At 44.9% G+C, this 17,438-nt stretch overlaps 2 protein-coding genes across 2 annotated transcripts; both read left to right on the forward strand.

Moving 5' to 3' along the window:
- Positions 1-867: 867 nt before the first annotated feature.
- On the forward strand, positions 868-4,502 carry LOC127302228 (putative F-box/FBD/LRR-repeat protein At4g03220). Its single transcript, XM_051332645.2, has 3 exons — positions 868-2,005; positions 2,888-3,061; positions 3,213-4,502. The coding sequence occupies exons 1-3, from the start codon at positions 1,067-1,069 to the stop codon at positions 3,516-3,518; spliced, it is 1,419 nt and encodes a 472-aa protein (XP_051188605.1). The 5' UTR covers positions 868-1,066; the 3' UTR covers positions 3,519-4,502.
- Positions 4,503-12,163: 7,661 nt separating this feature from the next.
- Positions 12,164-16,206, forward strand: LOC127302227 (probable glucan endo-1,3-beta-glucosidase A6). Its single transcript, XM_051332644.2, has 3 exons — positions 12,164-12,321; positions 12,428-13,759; positions 15,944-16,206. Exons 1-3 carry the CDS (start codon positions 12,246-12,248, stop codon positions 15,979-15,981), a joined length of 1,446 nt encoding a protein of 481 aa, XP_051188604.1. The 5' UTR covers positions 12,164-12,245; the 3' UTR covers positions 15,982-16,206.
- Positions 16,207-17,438: the final 1,232 nt, after the last annotated feature.

Raw genomic sequence — 17,438 nt, forward strand, 5'->3', positions numbered from 1 at the left:
GAACTTCTATACATTTACAGGGCGTGAGCTACTTGTTCCAATGGATGATGCCTGATTTTTCTTTACTAGAGATATATTCGGCACCTTATGGACATTCTTTTGGATCAATGGTGTTGAATCTGCTTGTCACTTGCACCGGTATACTTAGGCTTATGGTGTTTATGGAAACCTCACCGGTAATTCTTCAATGTTGGTACATGATATAGAATTTAGTGAAGAGGCATGTTTTTATATATTCCTCACATGGTTTTATAAGTTGATACTCTTTTTTTTTCCAAAGAGGGGAAATACACGGCCTATGATGCATATAGGTCTATTAAATTATTACTCGGTCATGAAGTTCATTACAACGGATTACAATTCATGGGTCACAAAGTGTTAATACACGTGAAAAGCTAATAACATGAAGCTCCTAAATATCAAGATGCTATTCTATTATCAAAACATCAGCGGGCACCGGTTGAACAAATTTGTGCAACCATTTCCAAATTGTTGCACCTAATAGCCATGTCCTACCTACGTTTTAAATTACGAACAAATTTTGAAATCTCAACCTTTTCCCAAAATCTGAACATGTTTGGAATTTGAAGTTTTTTTTAACCGTTGATATTTGAAAAAGTTCAAAATTTTAAAACGTTCACATTCAAAATCTGTTCACTTCATAAAATAGTTCATATTTGAAAATATTCAATTTTTAAAAACGTTTAGATTTGAAACTGTTCATATTTTTAAAAATATTGAAAATTTGGAAAATATTCAGATTTTGAAAAGGTGAATATTTGAAAGAAAAAAAAGTTCATAAAACCCGACCTGAGGCCCTGAGGGTGAGGGTTAACCAGACAAATCCAAAAAAAAATCGGCACAGAAACGGCGACACGAGAGTGCGAGACGGAAAGCGAATGAAAGCCGAAACGGCGAGACGAGCGAACGAGACACCGGCACGCACGCACACATTTCCGTCCCTCGCTCCGCCCGCTGCCGCCGCCGGTTCCATTGCCGTTCACCTCCGGCCACCGTCTCTATCCGGTCCCTGCAGCTCTGCACGCCCTTCCGATCCGTCTCAGGGATGGAATTGCGATCGGACAGTGCCCTCACCCTTCAATCGCTGCCAGGACCTCCCCCTCGATCCCCGCCACGGCGCTACCCCTACCCACACGGCGGCGGCGGAGAGGACCGAATCAGCGCCCTTCCGGACGACGTGCTGCTCCAGGTCATCGTCCGTTTCCGCTGCGCCCGCGCCGCCGCCCTCACGAGCGCCGTCTCCCGCCGGTGGCGCGGCCTCTGGAGGCACCTCTCCGAGCTCTCCTTCCGCGACATCCCCTCGGACGCAGCCAGCACCGCCCTCCGCCAGGTCGTCTGCCCCGCACTATCCCGCCTCGAAATAGAGATCCCCGAGGAGCACAGGATCATGGACCCTGCCCGCGTCTCCGCGCTGCTCCACGCCGCCGCGCGGCTCGCCCCGGAGGATCTCGTCGTCGATCTCTGGGGCCACTGCAAAGACCGTGACATCCCCATCCACATCCCCTCCTTCCAACGCGCCACATCGATCAACCTACGCGTGGTCAACCTCTATCTGACACTACCGGCGGGGGGCATCGACGAGTTTCCCCTTCTGGAGAGGTTGTCTGTCGCTGGCTGCCGCTTCGACGGCATGGCTGAGATGATCAACCGGTGCCCGAACCTGCGCGTGCTGGAGGTGTGCGGGTGCTGGGGCCTCGACACGGTCAAAATCCACTCGCCGACGATCGAGGAGCTTGTCCTGGACAACAACGGTGTGCTGGGTAACCTTGATGTCGTGGCCCCAGTGCTCGAGCAGTTCAGGCTGCAGGCCACCATGGGCAGGGACTTCAACGTGCTATTCTCAGCGCCGATGGTACGGTATCTCTGGTGGTGGTGCTCATGCGGGCAGCGGAATGTCGGAATCGGCGAGGCTTGGTACCTGAGAAGCCTGGATCTGTGGACAGAGGAGAGTGTCTACGTCTTACAGCTCAACATTGATTTTTCGGTGCGTCTTCCCAACCTGCTAGGTCAATTTACCTTACCTTGTAGTACTCGTATTCATGCTAGGCTGTCTAATCTATCTTAAACTAGAAGAAAAATGGTGAAAATTTTAGTGCTGCTGCTTGGTGCTTCTTGTATCCTGCTCAATTTACCTTGCGGTATTGTCTTCATGGTAGGTTGTCTTATTAGATTACTAACTTGGGACTTACATGTTTGATCGGGGACAGTATTGCCGCAAAGTAGGTTGCTGTAAACTGATGAAAAAAATCATCCACTTATCAGCTAGGTAGCAAATTGAATAAGGTTGAGTCCAAATAGAATGTCCAGCTAAGATCTAGTATCAGATGGGAATTGCCATTTTTTATCTAAGAAAAAATAAGTATTAAAGTCCTGATATCTATGTATGGACTTTAAAAAAGAATTGTTACTATATATTTATGTACGCCATACAGTTAGTACTCTATATCAAAAGAATCAAACAATGAAAAGTGATGAAATTATTTTGCAGAAAATCACTAAAAGCACGAGAATTTTTTTATTCCACCTTTAAGCATGAGTAAACAATTTCCGTGGAGGCATTTTATAAAGACTCCCAATTTTGGACCAACTTTCCACCCCCCTGGAGTTGGGCAGATATACTGATATGCCAACAAACAATTTGCTATTAAGTTCTGAAAACACCATTCCAAAACACAACCATGTATCCATTGTAAAAGGGCACTACTCATATCTTCCAAAGGCATGCATCGTAGGTCGTTGGCCTTGCGCCCTTGCATCACAAATCACGCATTCAATTTACTTCTGTTTCACATTGTTAAATTGCTTTAATAATGCTATGAGTTGATTTGTTTTATATCCTTTTCATGTAAATTTTATACATATACAGACGCATATGCCTGTGGACCATGACTTGATTCAACAGATAGCACAGCTTCCTCAATTTTCTGTTCTGAAGATATATTTGGCAGCATATGGACATGTTTTTGGAGCACCAGTGTTGGATCTACTTGGGACTTACACTGGTATACTTAGACTTAAGGTGGTCATACGAAACTTAGAGGTGATTCTTCAATCTGTGTACCTGATATAAATTTTATTTTAGAGACAGGTTTTTATGTATTCTTCAGATGGCTGTATAAGTTGATACGTGATACTCATCCATGAGTAGTTTTTTGGGAATTCTAATCACTGACACTTCACATTTCTTTCAGAGAACACAAGTATGCCTGCCAGGTTGCCTTTGTGATGCATCCCGGCCATACTGGAGAAGTCAAAGTATCCCGCTGCTGTTTCTGGAAGAAATAGAAATAGATGGTTTTGAGGGCACTAGCCATGAAGTTGATTTCTTGAAACTTCTGTTCAGATGCGCAACTCTGATGAAAAGAATGACCGTGAGGTTGTCCCGTAAGGTTTTCCCAAGTGATGGAGGATACGAGGAAATGCGCAAGATTTTCGAGGCGTATGCATCCGTGGAATGCTTAGTTTATGGTAGCTCTGGGCGGGTTGTTGACATATGATTCTAGTTGTGACAAGAGAGGACATCCCCAGCCTCCATCTTATCAAAATTTGAGCTACTGCCATGTCTTCCTTAGCCTAGTCTTGGTGTTCTGCTGAAGATTTACTGCAATGCACAGACCATTTGGCTGTCCTGGATTTTTTCTGTCAGGTATGAACTTGGTTGGCAGCATTGACAGGTCCGAGCATAAAAGAAGAATGGAGTGAGACGTGAGGGAGCTAGCTCACTCGACCTGAAAATTATGTTTACGGTCCGTAGTGTACAGGTGGTAGATGCCTAACTGATGATACACATAGCAGGGGCTATTTTTCGTCTGTGCTTGCCTTGTTTGGCCAGTGCCGTTAGTGTGCAGATGCAGCTTGTACTGCTGTTTATACTTTATACCAATTACTTGTATGCATAGCGGGCGGGCGCCGTAAATATGTTACTATCAGAAACAGATATAATGTATGAAGCAGATTTGATTGATCTGACCCAGAATGTAAATGTCTTCCTAGTCTTGGGTGGGTGACAGAACATTCAGAGCTTGGGGCACTGCTACCCTCGGCATATGGCACATCATTCAGTCGGTGATATATACTAGTACTCCAAAGTTGCTCGTAATTTCCTAGTCGCTTGTTCAGAACAAGAAGAAAGCGGTTTTATGCATGGGGAAAAGAGGCACTAACGGTAATAGCAGCACTCAATCCTAAACAAGCAAGCAGCAGTGAAGCAAAAGGAGAGGGAAATACGCTTTGAGGAAGCTCATCCCAAAGCCAACTTCGCTCAAAAGCTTGTCGCTCCAATGCACAAAAGCAAGTGGGCGAATTGTGGAAAGAACCCCAGACCTTGCATCCCCTGAGAATGGACTTTTGTAGATTGGGCTATATGGAGACAATATTGTAAATCTAAGAAATAAATAGGATGTAGACAATACTGTAATTTACCGGTGTGGAAATTTTCAGAATGAAACATTGTATTTTGCAAGAATGACAATTTGATAGAATACAGCATCGTCTACGTCTAGGTAAAAAAATTCGGAATTTTTTTAGCTTTGAAATCAAAAGTTCCGAAGCTTTAGAAAAAGAAAAGGAGGTTTACGTGTACCCAGGCCTATACTTTGGGTTTCCGGGCTTCCCCTTTGCAATCTTGTCCCTCTGGAATGCTGCAGCAGGTAGCAGGCAGCAGGACAGCACTAGGCCAATATAGCGTCGTCAGAGGTAAGACTTGGGTGCGGTGAGGTGAGCTAGCAAGCTGCAAGCAGCCGAGCAGATGACAGACACGCTATTAACCACCGAGGTGAGCTGTTTGCTGGCGGTGCACCGTGCACGGGACACGGGGACAGGCTGCGCTGCGGGCGCTCGCGCACCACCGTGAGATGGGAGAGCCTAGCCGAAGCTGGTGCTGGCTGCGGTGACCCATCTTATCACTGCATATTGTAGTATATAAGTCGTTGATATGACATTAATTAAGAGACTTTTTCACAAATATCACACCGCTCAGAGTGAGACAACAGAAATATTGCAGGTCATAACACTCCAGATTATATTACAAGCATGGGTCTTAACAAGTTGGTATTCTCACATGTCCGATGAGAACACCCTATGAGATGGGAAAAGCGCATCCGAGCCGGTGTTGGGATCTTTGATGTAAATTATAATCCCACAGCTTATTTTTAATGCAGCTTCTCGGTTCTTCGAATCTCTTCCCGTGTTCAGGAAAAAAAAGATGGTGCGATGCGAATGGATGGGATAATTTTTTTGACATGTTCAAAAAAATTATGTGCATTTCTCATAAGAGGTTTGTATCTACTAGCCAAAACACTACCTCTACAATAAGGTTAATTCAGTTCGGCTCACATACACATATGAAAATATATTTTCAAATATCAAATACGCGCGGGGGGGGGGTTGCACGAGTACTTACAAAAAAATTCTCTTTGCACAAACCACATATAATATTTTTGATGTACACACGAAATTTTATTTCAAAATTTTAACAATTTTATTTTTAAAAATTCATTTTGCATATTAGATTCATATGCATCTACAAGCTAAAACACCACTCAAAGAAATAAAGAAAACTCGGGAAAGGTGCGACAAAACTTCGTGCATAGAAAATATGTCGTCTTCTTGACCAGGCCGTAGCGGTAGCCCTTGTCCCATCCTAGGATTAAAGCAGTCCTAGGAAGGTTGGCACGTCATTGGTTCCTACATCGTTAATTAAATTATTGTATAAACAATACTAATATAGTATTTAGGTTGCTAAAATACTACGGAAGTTCTCTGTGGAAACATTGTTCAAGTAATGCAAAAGTGCTACCATAGCGATACGATTTAATTTCTTTTTCAGCACACGTAGGTGATTGTGGAGCGATGAAAAGTAAGGGTAACAAGGATAAAAGTCACCGGATAAACATAAGGCGATAAAAAAATAGTGTAGTATACCAGTAGCACTATAGTGTAGTTGTAGTGCCCAGAGCGAGGACAATGGGCAACGGTTGAAAAAGTTGATGGATGATGGAGCAAGTTTTTACCGAAGATACCGTAGAGAAGGTAGTAATATTTTTCAATGGCTAAAAGAGGCGGCTGATGGTGAAGTATTTTTTGTTCCGGGGTTTCTACAAAAGAAGATGGTAGTATTTTCCTCGGCTAGCAGACGCCATGGATGATGGTGTAAGTATATTTTTCTGAAGCCACCGTAGAAAAAGGCAGTAGTACCTTTCCCATGGAAAAGGGATGACATGCGGTGGAATAGGTACAATTTTTTCGAGTATGTATTACTATTTTTTGGATAAAAGATTCAGAAATGATAAAACAATTATTCTTAAATTAGAGGTGTAGAAGAACTAATGTCTGAGAATCATCGCTTGTGCACCGTTAAAGAAATATTATTTGGAAATTACCACCGAAAAGTTATGCACCGTCTAGAAATTAATGTTGGCCAATTAACATCTTAAAAAAATATGGCTCATGCGCTCTTGAAGAAACACTATTAAGTAGCATAAACGAGTTCTGCACACTCAAAAAATTAAGGCTGAAAACTTACTGAGATTTTCACTAGCAAATTATTGTTAATTTTTTTTGCCGAAGTTGAGAATTTCTAGTGATGAATGTAGATTTCACTGACAAATTTTTGACTAAGTTGAAAATTTCTACTAATAAATTACTATGAAAAAATATTAAGGAAATCACTGAAAAACTTATATGAAAATTTTGGTAACAAAGTGAGAAAAAAGCAGCGGATATTGCTTATCCGCACATGAATAGCTGAGCAGCTTCCACTTCCTTGCAGTTTTTGTATAGGTAGAAATAGAATATCTCTGTAATCTTGTCCTACCGAGCGCATAACATTGTAGCTTGCTCAAGGTGTCACTAGTCACCTCTATCTCTCACATGTCACATTCAAATAATCGAAATTCAATCTCCGACACGAGACGCACCTAAAAGGTACATTCATTTCTCCCTTCCCCTCCCCACTCCAAATCTTTCATTGCGGGAGCGCGCAGGAATGCAGGATCCGATGTACAAAAAGCACGCGAAGGAGGAGAGACGCAACGACACAATTTCCTCCCCCTTAATCTTGGACGTACGGATGGACTAGCTTATGGAAATCGTACGGGCTAACGTGGGCTGCATAGGTTGGTTGAAATTTGATTACCTCCTGAAAACGGGGGCTGAGTTTGGATTTCCTGCCTTTCTATGCAAGTCCGTAAGACTTTTTTGTAAAATAATTTTGTAGTGTAGCATTACTCTTTCTCCCTATATATACTGTTGTAGGCTTTGTACGGACTATCACCTTATCATTAGATAGGACGGGGATTAGATCAGTACTAGTCAACTCCCGATGTATGTAGGTCTCACAAACCAAGAAAAAGTTTACTTTTTGGCTAGTTGCAGCCCACTTGCAACTTCCAACTTTCACTTAGCATGCCACGACCCCGCAATCTTTTTTTTTTCTTGTAACTGTGATACATCAGTTACAACCAACTTACAACTCATAGAATACACGATCACGATGTAAATCCAACGGCCCCGAAGGCGAACAATCTCTAACATAGTTCTTGTCGACCTAGAACTGGCAAAACAGAAAAGGATTACATCAGAGTAACAATTATGGTGTCTGATCTCGACAATGAATGTTAGCCACTGTGCACATGCTACTGAAACTAACATACATAGTGGAGAGGAGACGAATAATATCGCCAAGTATGCACCATCCATTATATATCGCACAACAAGAGGAATCATATCGCAAGGATCCCACTCAAGCTCCCCTTGCTTTTGGTGACATAGAAATTTAGAGAGGTCATCATATTCATGGCATATGTAACATAATAGAATTTGTCCCATGAGATATTGTCAATATGTTCAAGGACCACTGCATTAATCTGTCAAAATGCCCGAGGAATTACATGTCATGCCACCTTTGCAGCTTCGAAGACATGTGGTGTATTGTAGTGCCCTAGTCCAAAGTAAGAGCAGTAAATATCTTAGCACTAGCCGGTTATTTGGTTTTACAGGTTATGTGCATCTAACCGTCATGCTTTTTTTTATTGCAGAAAGATACATTACTGCAATGAACATAATACATTCCAAAAACATCGAGAATCTAAAATACAATAAGAAATACAGTTATGAGCATTTTCAGAACATGAAGTACTAGCAGGTGGCAGAGATCACTTAGGCGTATAGCAAATCATTGTTGAAATGCTTGTTGTTCAGGCCGGCTTCGTATGACTTTGGTGTTATCCTTTAGAAGCAAAATTTAATTTAATTTTATACTGAACAATTTTACTTCACCATAATTAATCTAGGCACTAAATATATGTTGCTTTCATCAATACATTTTTGAATATCCTACCTTAGGTACTATTTTCAAGTAACACACGCTCATCTATGTTAAAAAAGATTTCTGGTGTTAATCACTGCAATACAATTTCCTGTGACAAATAGGAACTATGTTTTGTTGTTTTTTTATTATTTAATGTAGTTTAAGATGATTGAGGAAAAATGCATAAAAATAACTCTAAAACTAAGAAAATTAAAGCTATGATTATTTGATACGCATTAGTCTATGCCAATTAGTATGTTCAACTGCACTTATAGGTGTACTTGTCCTATTTTCTGAAATATAATAAAAAAAATTGTGTTTGTAGTCTATGTTTGAAAGATTCTAGAGTATAAGAATATCAAGTTTGGGTATAACTAAATCGTGAATTCTAAAATTAAAAAATCTTGAATTCTAATGTGCCACTAGTTAGTTCTCGAGTCGTCTCTTTCCGTTTTGGTTGCCAAAAATAATAGTATAGAGAGTATTGACGTGTTTCTTATCAAAACATGCACACCGCTTGTAATAACATGTTTCTTATCAAAATAATATATTAGTATCGCTGAGATACCAATTACGTCTAGCCTCAGATGCGTTAGATGAGCCATGTCCCGTTTTTATGGCACTCTTTAGTCGGTGGTAGGGGTGTGGTATTACCTACGACCGTAGCATTATACAAGTAGCTGGTAACTTCCTCAGCCTTTTTCAGAACAAGAAAGCGATTTTGCATCAGACAAAAGCGAAAAGTCTCTTTGACACATGAGCTCCAGTGATCCCAGTATTTCAAAAACATATTTCTATAATTCCAAAAAAATCTGAAATTAAATGTCTACATATTTATAAACATTTCGAAGGCATGCTGTAAATTTCGGATGAAAATATGTTGTATTTTGAGCCATACGAAAAAGACAAATTTCTGACAAAAATTTAAAGTTTCCATCCCTATAAATTTGTTATTTTTCCTGAGCTCAAAATATAAGGGCTCCTTTGATTTGAAAGATAGGAAAAACATAAGAATAGGAAAGGTATAGGATTGGAATGGCATGTCTACTTGAATCCTATAGGAAGATGAAGTTTGTTTGATTGTAGCAAAGGAATTTTTTCATGAGGTATGGGCTAATGCTTTTCTCCTATAGGAATTACACTACAAGATTCCTATAGGAATTTTTCATATAGGCTATGTTCCTATGAATCAAACAACATGTATAGGAAATTTTCCCATAAAAACCAAATCCTACACAATTCCTTTGCAAATCCTTTGAATCAAAGGAGCCCTTACTTCTAGTTCCGATTCTCCCACACAACAGGAGCCCAAAAATTTACACGAGTATTCAGAACATGTGTATGTATTTGTGGAATAAAATTTATGATTTTTTGAAACATATAAATATAATTTTTAAATATTACAGAAGTCAGGAGCACTGGCACGTGGATGCACCAAATCTGCTCTCCAGACAAAAGGCAGTAATAACAACACTTAAAGTCTCAAACTGAAAGCAAGCAGCGGCGAAGTGAAAACGATTACTCCTTGACACTCATCGCAAAGCCAGACTCATCCACCGGCCGAAAGCTTGTCGCCAGACTTTGCAGGGGTTTTTTCCCCTTCTATTTTCTCCCTCTCGAATGCCGCGGCATTGGCCAACAATACCGTGGTCAGGTGATTTTCTCAGGTGGCACGTTATTACTGAGCTGTGCTCGTCGGCAGGGTGCGCTGCGCAACTCGGGAGGAGAGGTAGGGGCGCTGGTGCGATGTGGACGGTGGGCTGAAAATGGTCAGCGCCGGTCACGCGTTTTCTTCACCGGGAAAGACAAGAAGGAATAAAAGCCACGTCGACAAAGATGGTAAGGAAACTTCGTGCATAGAATATCTCAGTCATCGTTGTCCGTACGTAGAATTTCTTATAACCCAGGTCACTTAAACCCCACATGTCAGAGACAGCGGCGGGAGGCCTGTAAGCTCACTTAACATCAACAGGGGCTTATGGGTTATCGTAGATTATCCCCACAGCATTGCTACTCCGAAGCTTTCGCTTGGCAACCTCACACAAAGCGTATGAGGGTAGCTAGCTGTAGCTCTCACATGTCACGTTGAGCACATCTTCAACAGGGTGACGCATTTTGGACATCGAAAATATCCACAAGTATTCGTTTGCGTTGATCTAAATATTCAAAATCGACCGCGCGTCTATTTGCGTCGGGTGGCTCCAGCGACACGACGCATTTTTTTCGATTTTACATTTTTTGAACATAAAAACATAATTTATATAGTAAAAGAAAGAAAAATAAAAAAATCCTAAGAACGCATGCGGCTACTGGTTCTCGTCGTCGCTGTCGATCACGACCAGCTCCGGTACCGGCCAGGGCCAGTTGGGAAGCGGCGGAACATACGTCGTTGCCGCCGGCGATGGCGGAGGTGGAGCAGCCCACGCCGGTGGTGGAGGTGGAGCAGCCCACGCCGGTGGTGGAAGTGGAGCAGCCCACTCTGGTGGTGGAGGTGGAGGCCCCCACGGGTTGTACTGCGGAGGTGGAGGCGGCGGTTGAACCAGTTGCGTGGCCGAGTCCTCGAGCGTCCGTCGCAGGGCCTCTACCTCTGTGAGGCCCGGCGGCATGATGTCGGTGGCGTAACAGGGCAGCATCGGCTGCATGGGTCGGTCCATCTTCGAGACGAGGACGCTGAGCCTCGCGATCTCTTCGTCCGTCATCGCCCTCGGGTACTCGAACTCCCGCCCCTCCGCCATGGACAACTGCCATTCCTGGAAAATGCAGGCAACGTAGTCATCGCTGTCGTCCTTGGCCTCCTCGTTGTGGTAGGCCAGGGCCTCGTTGTAGTCGTTGTCGTCCGGCGGCTGCTGTGTTCGACGATGAGTCGGCGGTGGATGGTCAAATGGGAAGTCAATGTCGCCAAGTAAGCCTGCCCTCCTCCTCGGATCCTTCTCGGTCTCGCGCCAGGTGCGCCAGGTGTCGGAGTCGATGGCGTATGCGGGATCGACGCGGTGGTCCGGCGGTAGGTACCGCCGCCTGCGCCGGATCTCGACGCTCCTATATGGCCCGCGCGCAGGCACGGACGGGACGGTCACCCGAAGATAGCTGAGCCGCCAGGCATGTGCATATCCCCCGTCCAGTTCACGTGCATGAGCCATGCCACGTTGACAGGCAGCGGCACCCTATGCGTTTGCGCCGCCTTGTCGGTGCCGCTGCCGAATGCCTTGAATGGGCCCAATAGGTCTGGATGTGTTGCTAACTCAGCGCATACAAATGGGCCCAATAGATCTGGACTGCTCTCAACGCGTTATCAAGCGACCATCGGCACAATTTGTGACTCCATGCCTCAAATTCAGTAGTTAAAGAAACAAAATAGATGCTGACTTATTAACGTAGCGTAAATTATGCCAGTTTTTGTGTGGTAATTTACTCCAGGAGGAGCCCTGCGGAAAAGGCAACTTCACTTCACTCCTCCTACTCCAAAGCTTTCATACGGATACGGGTAGCAGGATCGAAGGATCCGATGTGCAAAAACCAAGAAAGCAAGTGAAGTACTACTAGGAGAGAGAGGCGCAACGCAACGGCACAATTTCCACCCCCTTTCCCTCTGTTGGCTTTGTTCCTCCATCTCATCAGTCACGGTACCTGAACGTGTTTTTGCTATTTTCAGAGTAAATAAATCTACTCCGTATAAAAAATACGTATAGTTCACAGTAATGTGCCGTATCAACTCGCCACTTGTCCTAATGATGTCGCCCATGGCCACTCAAAAGCCGCATCATGTCCAGATTAGCGATCCGAATGTGCCGTTGCCGTCGTCATCAAAGCTTCGATTTTTAAACCCTCTACTTAAACCTCCTCGGGTCCTCCTCCCTACACGTCAACGCTCGGCCGCTCCGTCCAAACACTCCACACGAACCAGAGCCAGCAGTCAGCCATGGCGGCTCCCATGGCCGGCGTCTCACCTCTCCGGCCGCTCCTCTTCCTCCTCCTCGCCGCCTTCGCCTGCCACGGTAAGCCATTCTTCCGTTCACTCACTGCAACTCCAGCTGAAGCTGCACAGAGCCGAGCTAGCCAGTAGCTGACACGCCGTCGCTATCCGTGTCATTTCTCTTGCAGCAGCCGACGGCCACGGCCACGCGCACGGCCTGGGCGTCAACTATGGCAGGGTGGCCGACGACATCCCCTCCCCCCGCCGCTCCGTCCAGCTGCTCCGCGCGGCGGGGGCGGGCTCCGTCAAGATCTACGACGCCAACGCGCCGGTCCTCCGGGCCCTCGCCGGAACCGGCCTCACGGTCTCCATCATGGTGCCCAACGAGATCATCGTCGACCTGGCCGCCTCCTACGCCGCCGCCGACAAGTGGGTCGCCGACAACCTGCTCCCCTACCTCCCGCGCACCCGGATCAAGTACCTGCTCGTCGGCAACGAGGTGCTCTCCGACACCTCCGCCGCCAACACCACCTGGCCCCGCATCGTGCCGGCCATGGAGAACCTCCACCGCAGCCTCCAGAGGCACGGCGTCAGCCGCGTCAAGCTCAGCACCACGCTCGCCATGGACGCGCTCGTCACGGGCGCCTTCCCGCGCCCGCCCTCCGCCGCCGCCTTCCGCCCCGACATCGCCGAGGCCGTCATGCGCCCGCTGCTGCGCTTCATCGAGCGCACCAACTCATACTACTTCGTCGACGCGTACCCCTACTTCGCCTGGGCGGGGAGCAACGGCACCGTCCCGCTCGACTACGCGCTCTTCCGAGCCGGAAGCACCACCCGGTACGTCGACCCCGGCACCGGACTAACCTACACCAACCTGCTCGACGAAATGCTCGACGCGGTCGGCGCCGCCATGTCCAAGCTGGGCCACGGGGGCGTCAGGCTCGCCGTCGCGGAGACCGGCTGGCCCAACGCCGGCGACTACGACCAGATCGGCGCCAGCGTCCGCAACGCCGCCACCTACAACAGGAACCTCGCCGCGCGGTTCGCCCGGAACCCCGGCACGCCGGCGCGGCCCGGCGCGAGGATGCCGGTCTTCGTCTTCTCCCTCTACAACGAGGACCTCAAGCCGGGGCCGGGCACCGAGCGGCACTGGGGCATCTACTACCCCAACGGCACGGCCGTGTACCCGGTCGACCTCGCCGGGCGCCGCCCGCTCTGGGCGTACCCGCCGCTGCCGGTGCCGCAGAACGACACGCCGTACAAGGGCCCGATCTGGTGCGTGCTGGCCGCGCACGCCGCCGAGAAGCTCAACGAGACGGCGGTGGGGGACGCGCTGACCTACGCGTGCGGCCAGGGGAACGGGACCTGCGACGCCATCCAGCCCGGCGGCGCGTGCTTCCAGCCCAACACCGGGGCGGCGCACGCCAGCTACGCCTTCAACTCATACTGGCAGCAGCTCAGGAAGACCGGGGCTACGTGCTACTTCAATAACCTCGCCGAGCAGACCATCAAGGACCCAAGTAAGCTTTTGCTCAAACTCACCACTGCTCTCTCTACATTCTGAAACTTATTACTACTGGTACTCAAACTTTTATGATACTGCATGATTCGCAACGCATGAACACAGTAATGCTATCTAGTAGTTAATGAAACGGTTCACTCTAGGCCTTTGGTTAGTGGTACCTGGGAATGGAATAGATCAATAGATGGTACATTTTCCATATGAGCAAAAGAAGCGATGCCTTTGGTTTCTTTAGCTGGCCGTGGTGATGAACTTTCTGAGACTAGTCAAGGCTACAGTTTAGGAAAAGGACCAAGTTGCCTGATGATTGTGAGGGGTGACAACGATTAAATTGTCTTCACGTGTCACCCGAGATTATATCTGGTCATTCAAACGACCGGATCTGGATCAAATCATTTCAAACTTATACCTAACTTCTGTGGAGGTTGACTTCTTATTTACTTACTAGTGATGATGATTAGAGCGATGAGTCAAATTGTCATAACGTCTCTCTAATATTATACTGGATGTGTCTGTTGTGATCCATCAGGTGTACTGCACAAATTTGCCACTAAGTTCACTAAATAAATTAGGATCCAGATATCTGAAAATGCTTTCCACTCTTAAGTAGTTGCTAGCATGTAAGCTTTAGCTATCTGTTTCCCATTAGATGATTGATTCCTTGGAAAATTTATTCGGGTAATGGTATATGATAATATGAGGACTGTGCGCCCAATAAGAGATCTCTCTGCCAAGAGAGCTGAACCCAGTTTTTTCAGATTCAGATATCGGTCTTCACAAGATATGAATGAGATCTGTTGTTGCCAAAATTTAAGCACCAGCATTGTGTTGACCCAGTACATTGGGATCTCAAGTGCTTCACATATAGTTTTATTACAGTAGAAGGTTGTTTTCTGACCCAGCTACATCTTATGCAATGAGCACATGATAGTGGTGCTCTCTTTAGTGAACTACCAATTTTTTGGCGATGGTAGACGTCTTTGTTTAGGCGGTCATCCGTTATAGGGCATAGGTGTTACATCGCATATAGAACTTAATCCCATACTGATTTTAGCAATGTGCTATACAATAACAATTTGGCTATAAATAAGTCCGTATGATGCTAGGTTCAACCTCCATTTCGGAAAAAAATAACTACTTGGTTTTGCATTTAGGAACATTTAGATGATTTCATTTCGCCTAGGCTCCTAAAGTGCACAAAAATTCTTAGTTTAACACCTATCTCCAACTCACATTTTAGCATAGTGTTATGCAGTAGAGAACAACATCTTCCTGAGTATTTGTCACAGAGAACCGTACCATTGCGCTATGCAAAGTTTGCCCGCTGACAAAAGAGGTTCTGAACTTATTAGGTTGCAGTTGCACACTTGCTCTGAAAGATACATTCAGATAGCACAGTATAGTTGGTTGTAATTACTCCATTTGAACAGATACCTGCATGTGCACTGTGATCTCTGTGTCAGTCAAAGTCCAACTGCACATTTGACATAACCTTGGATGCCCTGCATCGCCGTCTGCTATTAGGTATTAGCATGAGTGCAGGCATTTGCAAGGGCATTGTTGTTTGAATCTGCAGTCCTTGATTCGTTTGGGCATTTGCCAGTAGGGTGAATGCAGACCTTAGGTGTTAGCACAAAAATGTAAACTTCAGGGTTTAGCATGCAAATCATCTTACATGTTTATGCTTATTTTCCATTTGTTCTGCAGATTTGATTCTTGAAACACTTGATTTACTGTATTAGCATGTTCTGCATAAGCCGAGATGGCTTTTGTACAGTTAAAGGTGAAATGTCTGCATCTAGTTTTCCTTTCAGGATGAAACCCATCCACGCACTCCTGCTTGCGCATCTCTTTGCCCGGTTTGTCACTTTAGCTTAACCTGGTAAAATATGGTGTTGCTGGATGTCACTTTGGTCTGAAATTATGCAAGGCCTTTCCACTATTGCTAAATGGAGAAATCAGAATCTCCAGCTGCATACTGTAAAATCATACTCTCCAGCTACGAACCACGTACTATGAATATCAGTGATTCTTGAGGATTTCATTATTACATAAACCATTTCCAGAAACTTTACTCGATTGGCAAGTTTCTGCCAGCTCAAGCGACTAGTTATATTTCTTCTGATGTTGACATGCAACTGCTCTATCCTTAATTGTTAACTGTTAATTCTGGCATCTGCAGGCTACGGATCCTGCAAGTTCCAAAGTTCATTGGGATGATTGATTCCAAAGGGGAGAAGAGGACAACAGGGAATGAGTGCATTGCGCAGCATGGATGGCTTACTGAAACTTTCTGATGTAACAACGGTAATAGCTTACCACCGTCTGTTTGATTTTGATGTTCTGTTGTTTAGGGTGTTCCTCCTGTCCTTGTTTCTGAAACATTCACGTACATCATCTATTGACAGAGATGAAATGATAGCAACTGATTTTATATGGCCTCTAGCTAATCTTGCCATCTCTACTACTGGAATGCAAACTCGGTCTTTGCTGCTGGTATTTCCTTTTCCGGCTGTTCTGTACAAAGCTAGGTGTATGTAGTTACTGAACTTCTAGAAAGCCAAAATGCGTGTCTAACAGCTCTGAGAAAATCAATAAAAAATAATCCATGGCATGGATCTGATACACATCTATCACGCTACCAATTGCAAATCAGATTCGATCCATAGCTTGAAAAACAAACAGAAAGTTAAAGCAATACGGATTGTGTGAAGTCAAATCCTGGACTGAACAGTGTCATGAGTACCATTCATAGCGAAACTTGTCTTCTGAGCCATGAGTTGATTTTGATCTAAAATTTTGTACGGTTTATGCATGCCAAATAATTGTTGTAAGAAAAAATTGAAAATTTTCAAGACTATCGAATGGTACTGGCTATCGTGCATCCAATCTGTCCAACGCAAGGATAACCTTGTTTTATCGATAGGAATGGCTGTGCTAACTAACTAGTGGTCTTATTCAAGGTTTTAAGTATTGAGGTAATAGGTGATATCGTTTTTTCATGAACAGTATCCTACCGTATGATCAGTGGCGGAGCTGTAACACAAATTCTGGGCGGGCCAAGCTGCAGGAAAGTGCTTATTTTTTCCATAAACGTTGGCCTTTTTGGGCCGGCCCAACAAGAATAACGAAGAATGGACCAAATGCTGGGCGGGCCATGGCCCGGGACGGCCCCAACGTAGCTCCACCCCTGCGTATGATCATGTCGTCGTATCACGATACAATAAGATTCCTATTTTTTAAAATACAATCAATTTATGCATTAAATAAAATAATTAACTAGCACACTTTTTTAAGAAAACATAGTGACACGTCATACTGTTCTCGTAAGGGAGTGGTATATCATATTCTAAATTTAGAGCATGCAACTCAACACCACAAGAGAGATGGAGATGTGGCAAATAGTTTCGGTGGTATATCACTGATGTCATATGTTACTTAATTTTTTGATTAGTTTTATCTGATGTGTGGTAGCGCTTGTCGTAATAATATCGATTCAAGGCATGGTATCACACTCTGACAACAATACAAATGGATTAGGATAAGATACAAGTGTGATACGTGTCCTTTCAATCCGTTAAGATCTTAGAGTCGTAAGATACTAGAATATGTATCCGTTAAGATCTTAGAGTGGTTTGCTTGATGCTAAGCATATCAAGACTCCTCTAGTATGTAGC

Source organism: Lolium perenne, chromosome 5, assembly GCF_019359855.2.
Source record: "Lolium perenne isolate Kyuss_39 chromosome 5, Kyuss_2.0, whole genome shotgun sequence".
Lineage (NCBI taxonomy): Eukaryota > Viridiplantae > Streptophyta > Magnoliopsida > Poales > Poaceae > Lolium > Lolium perenne.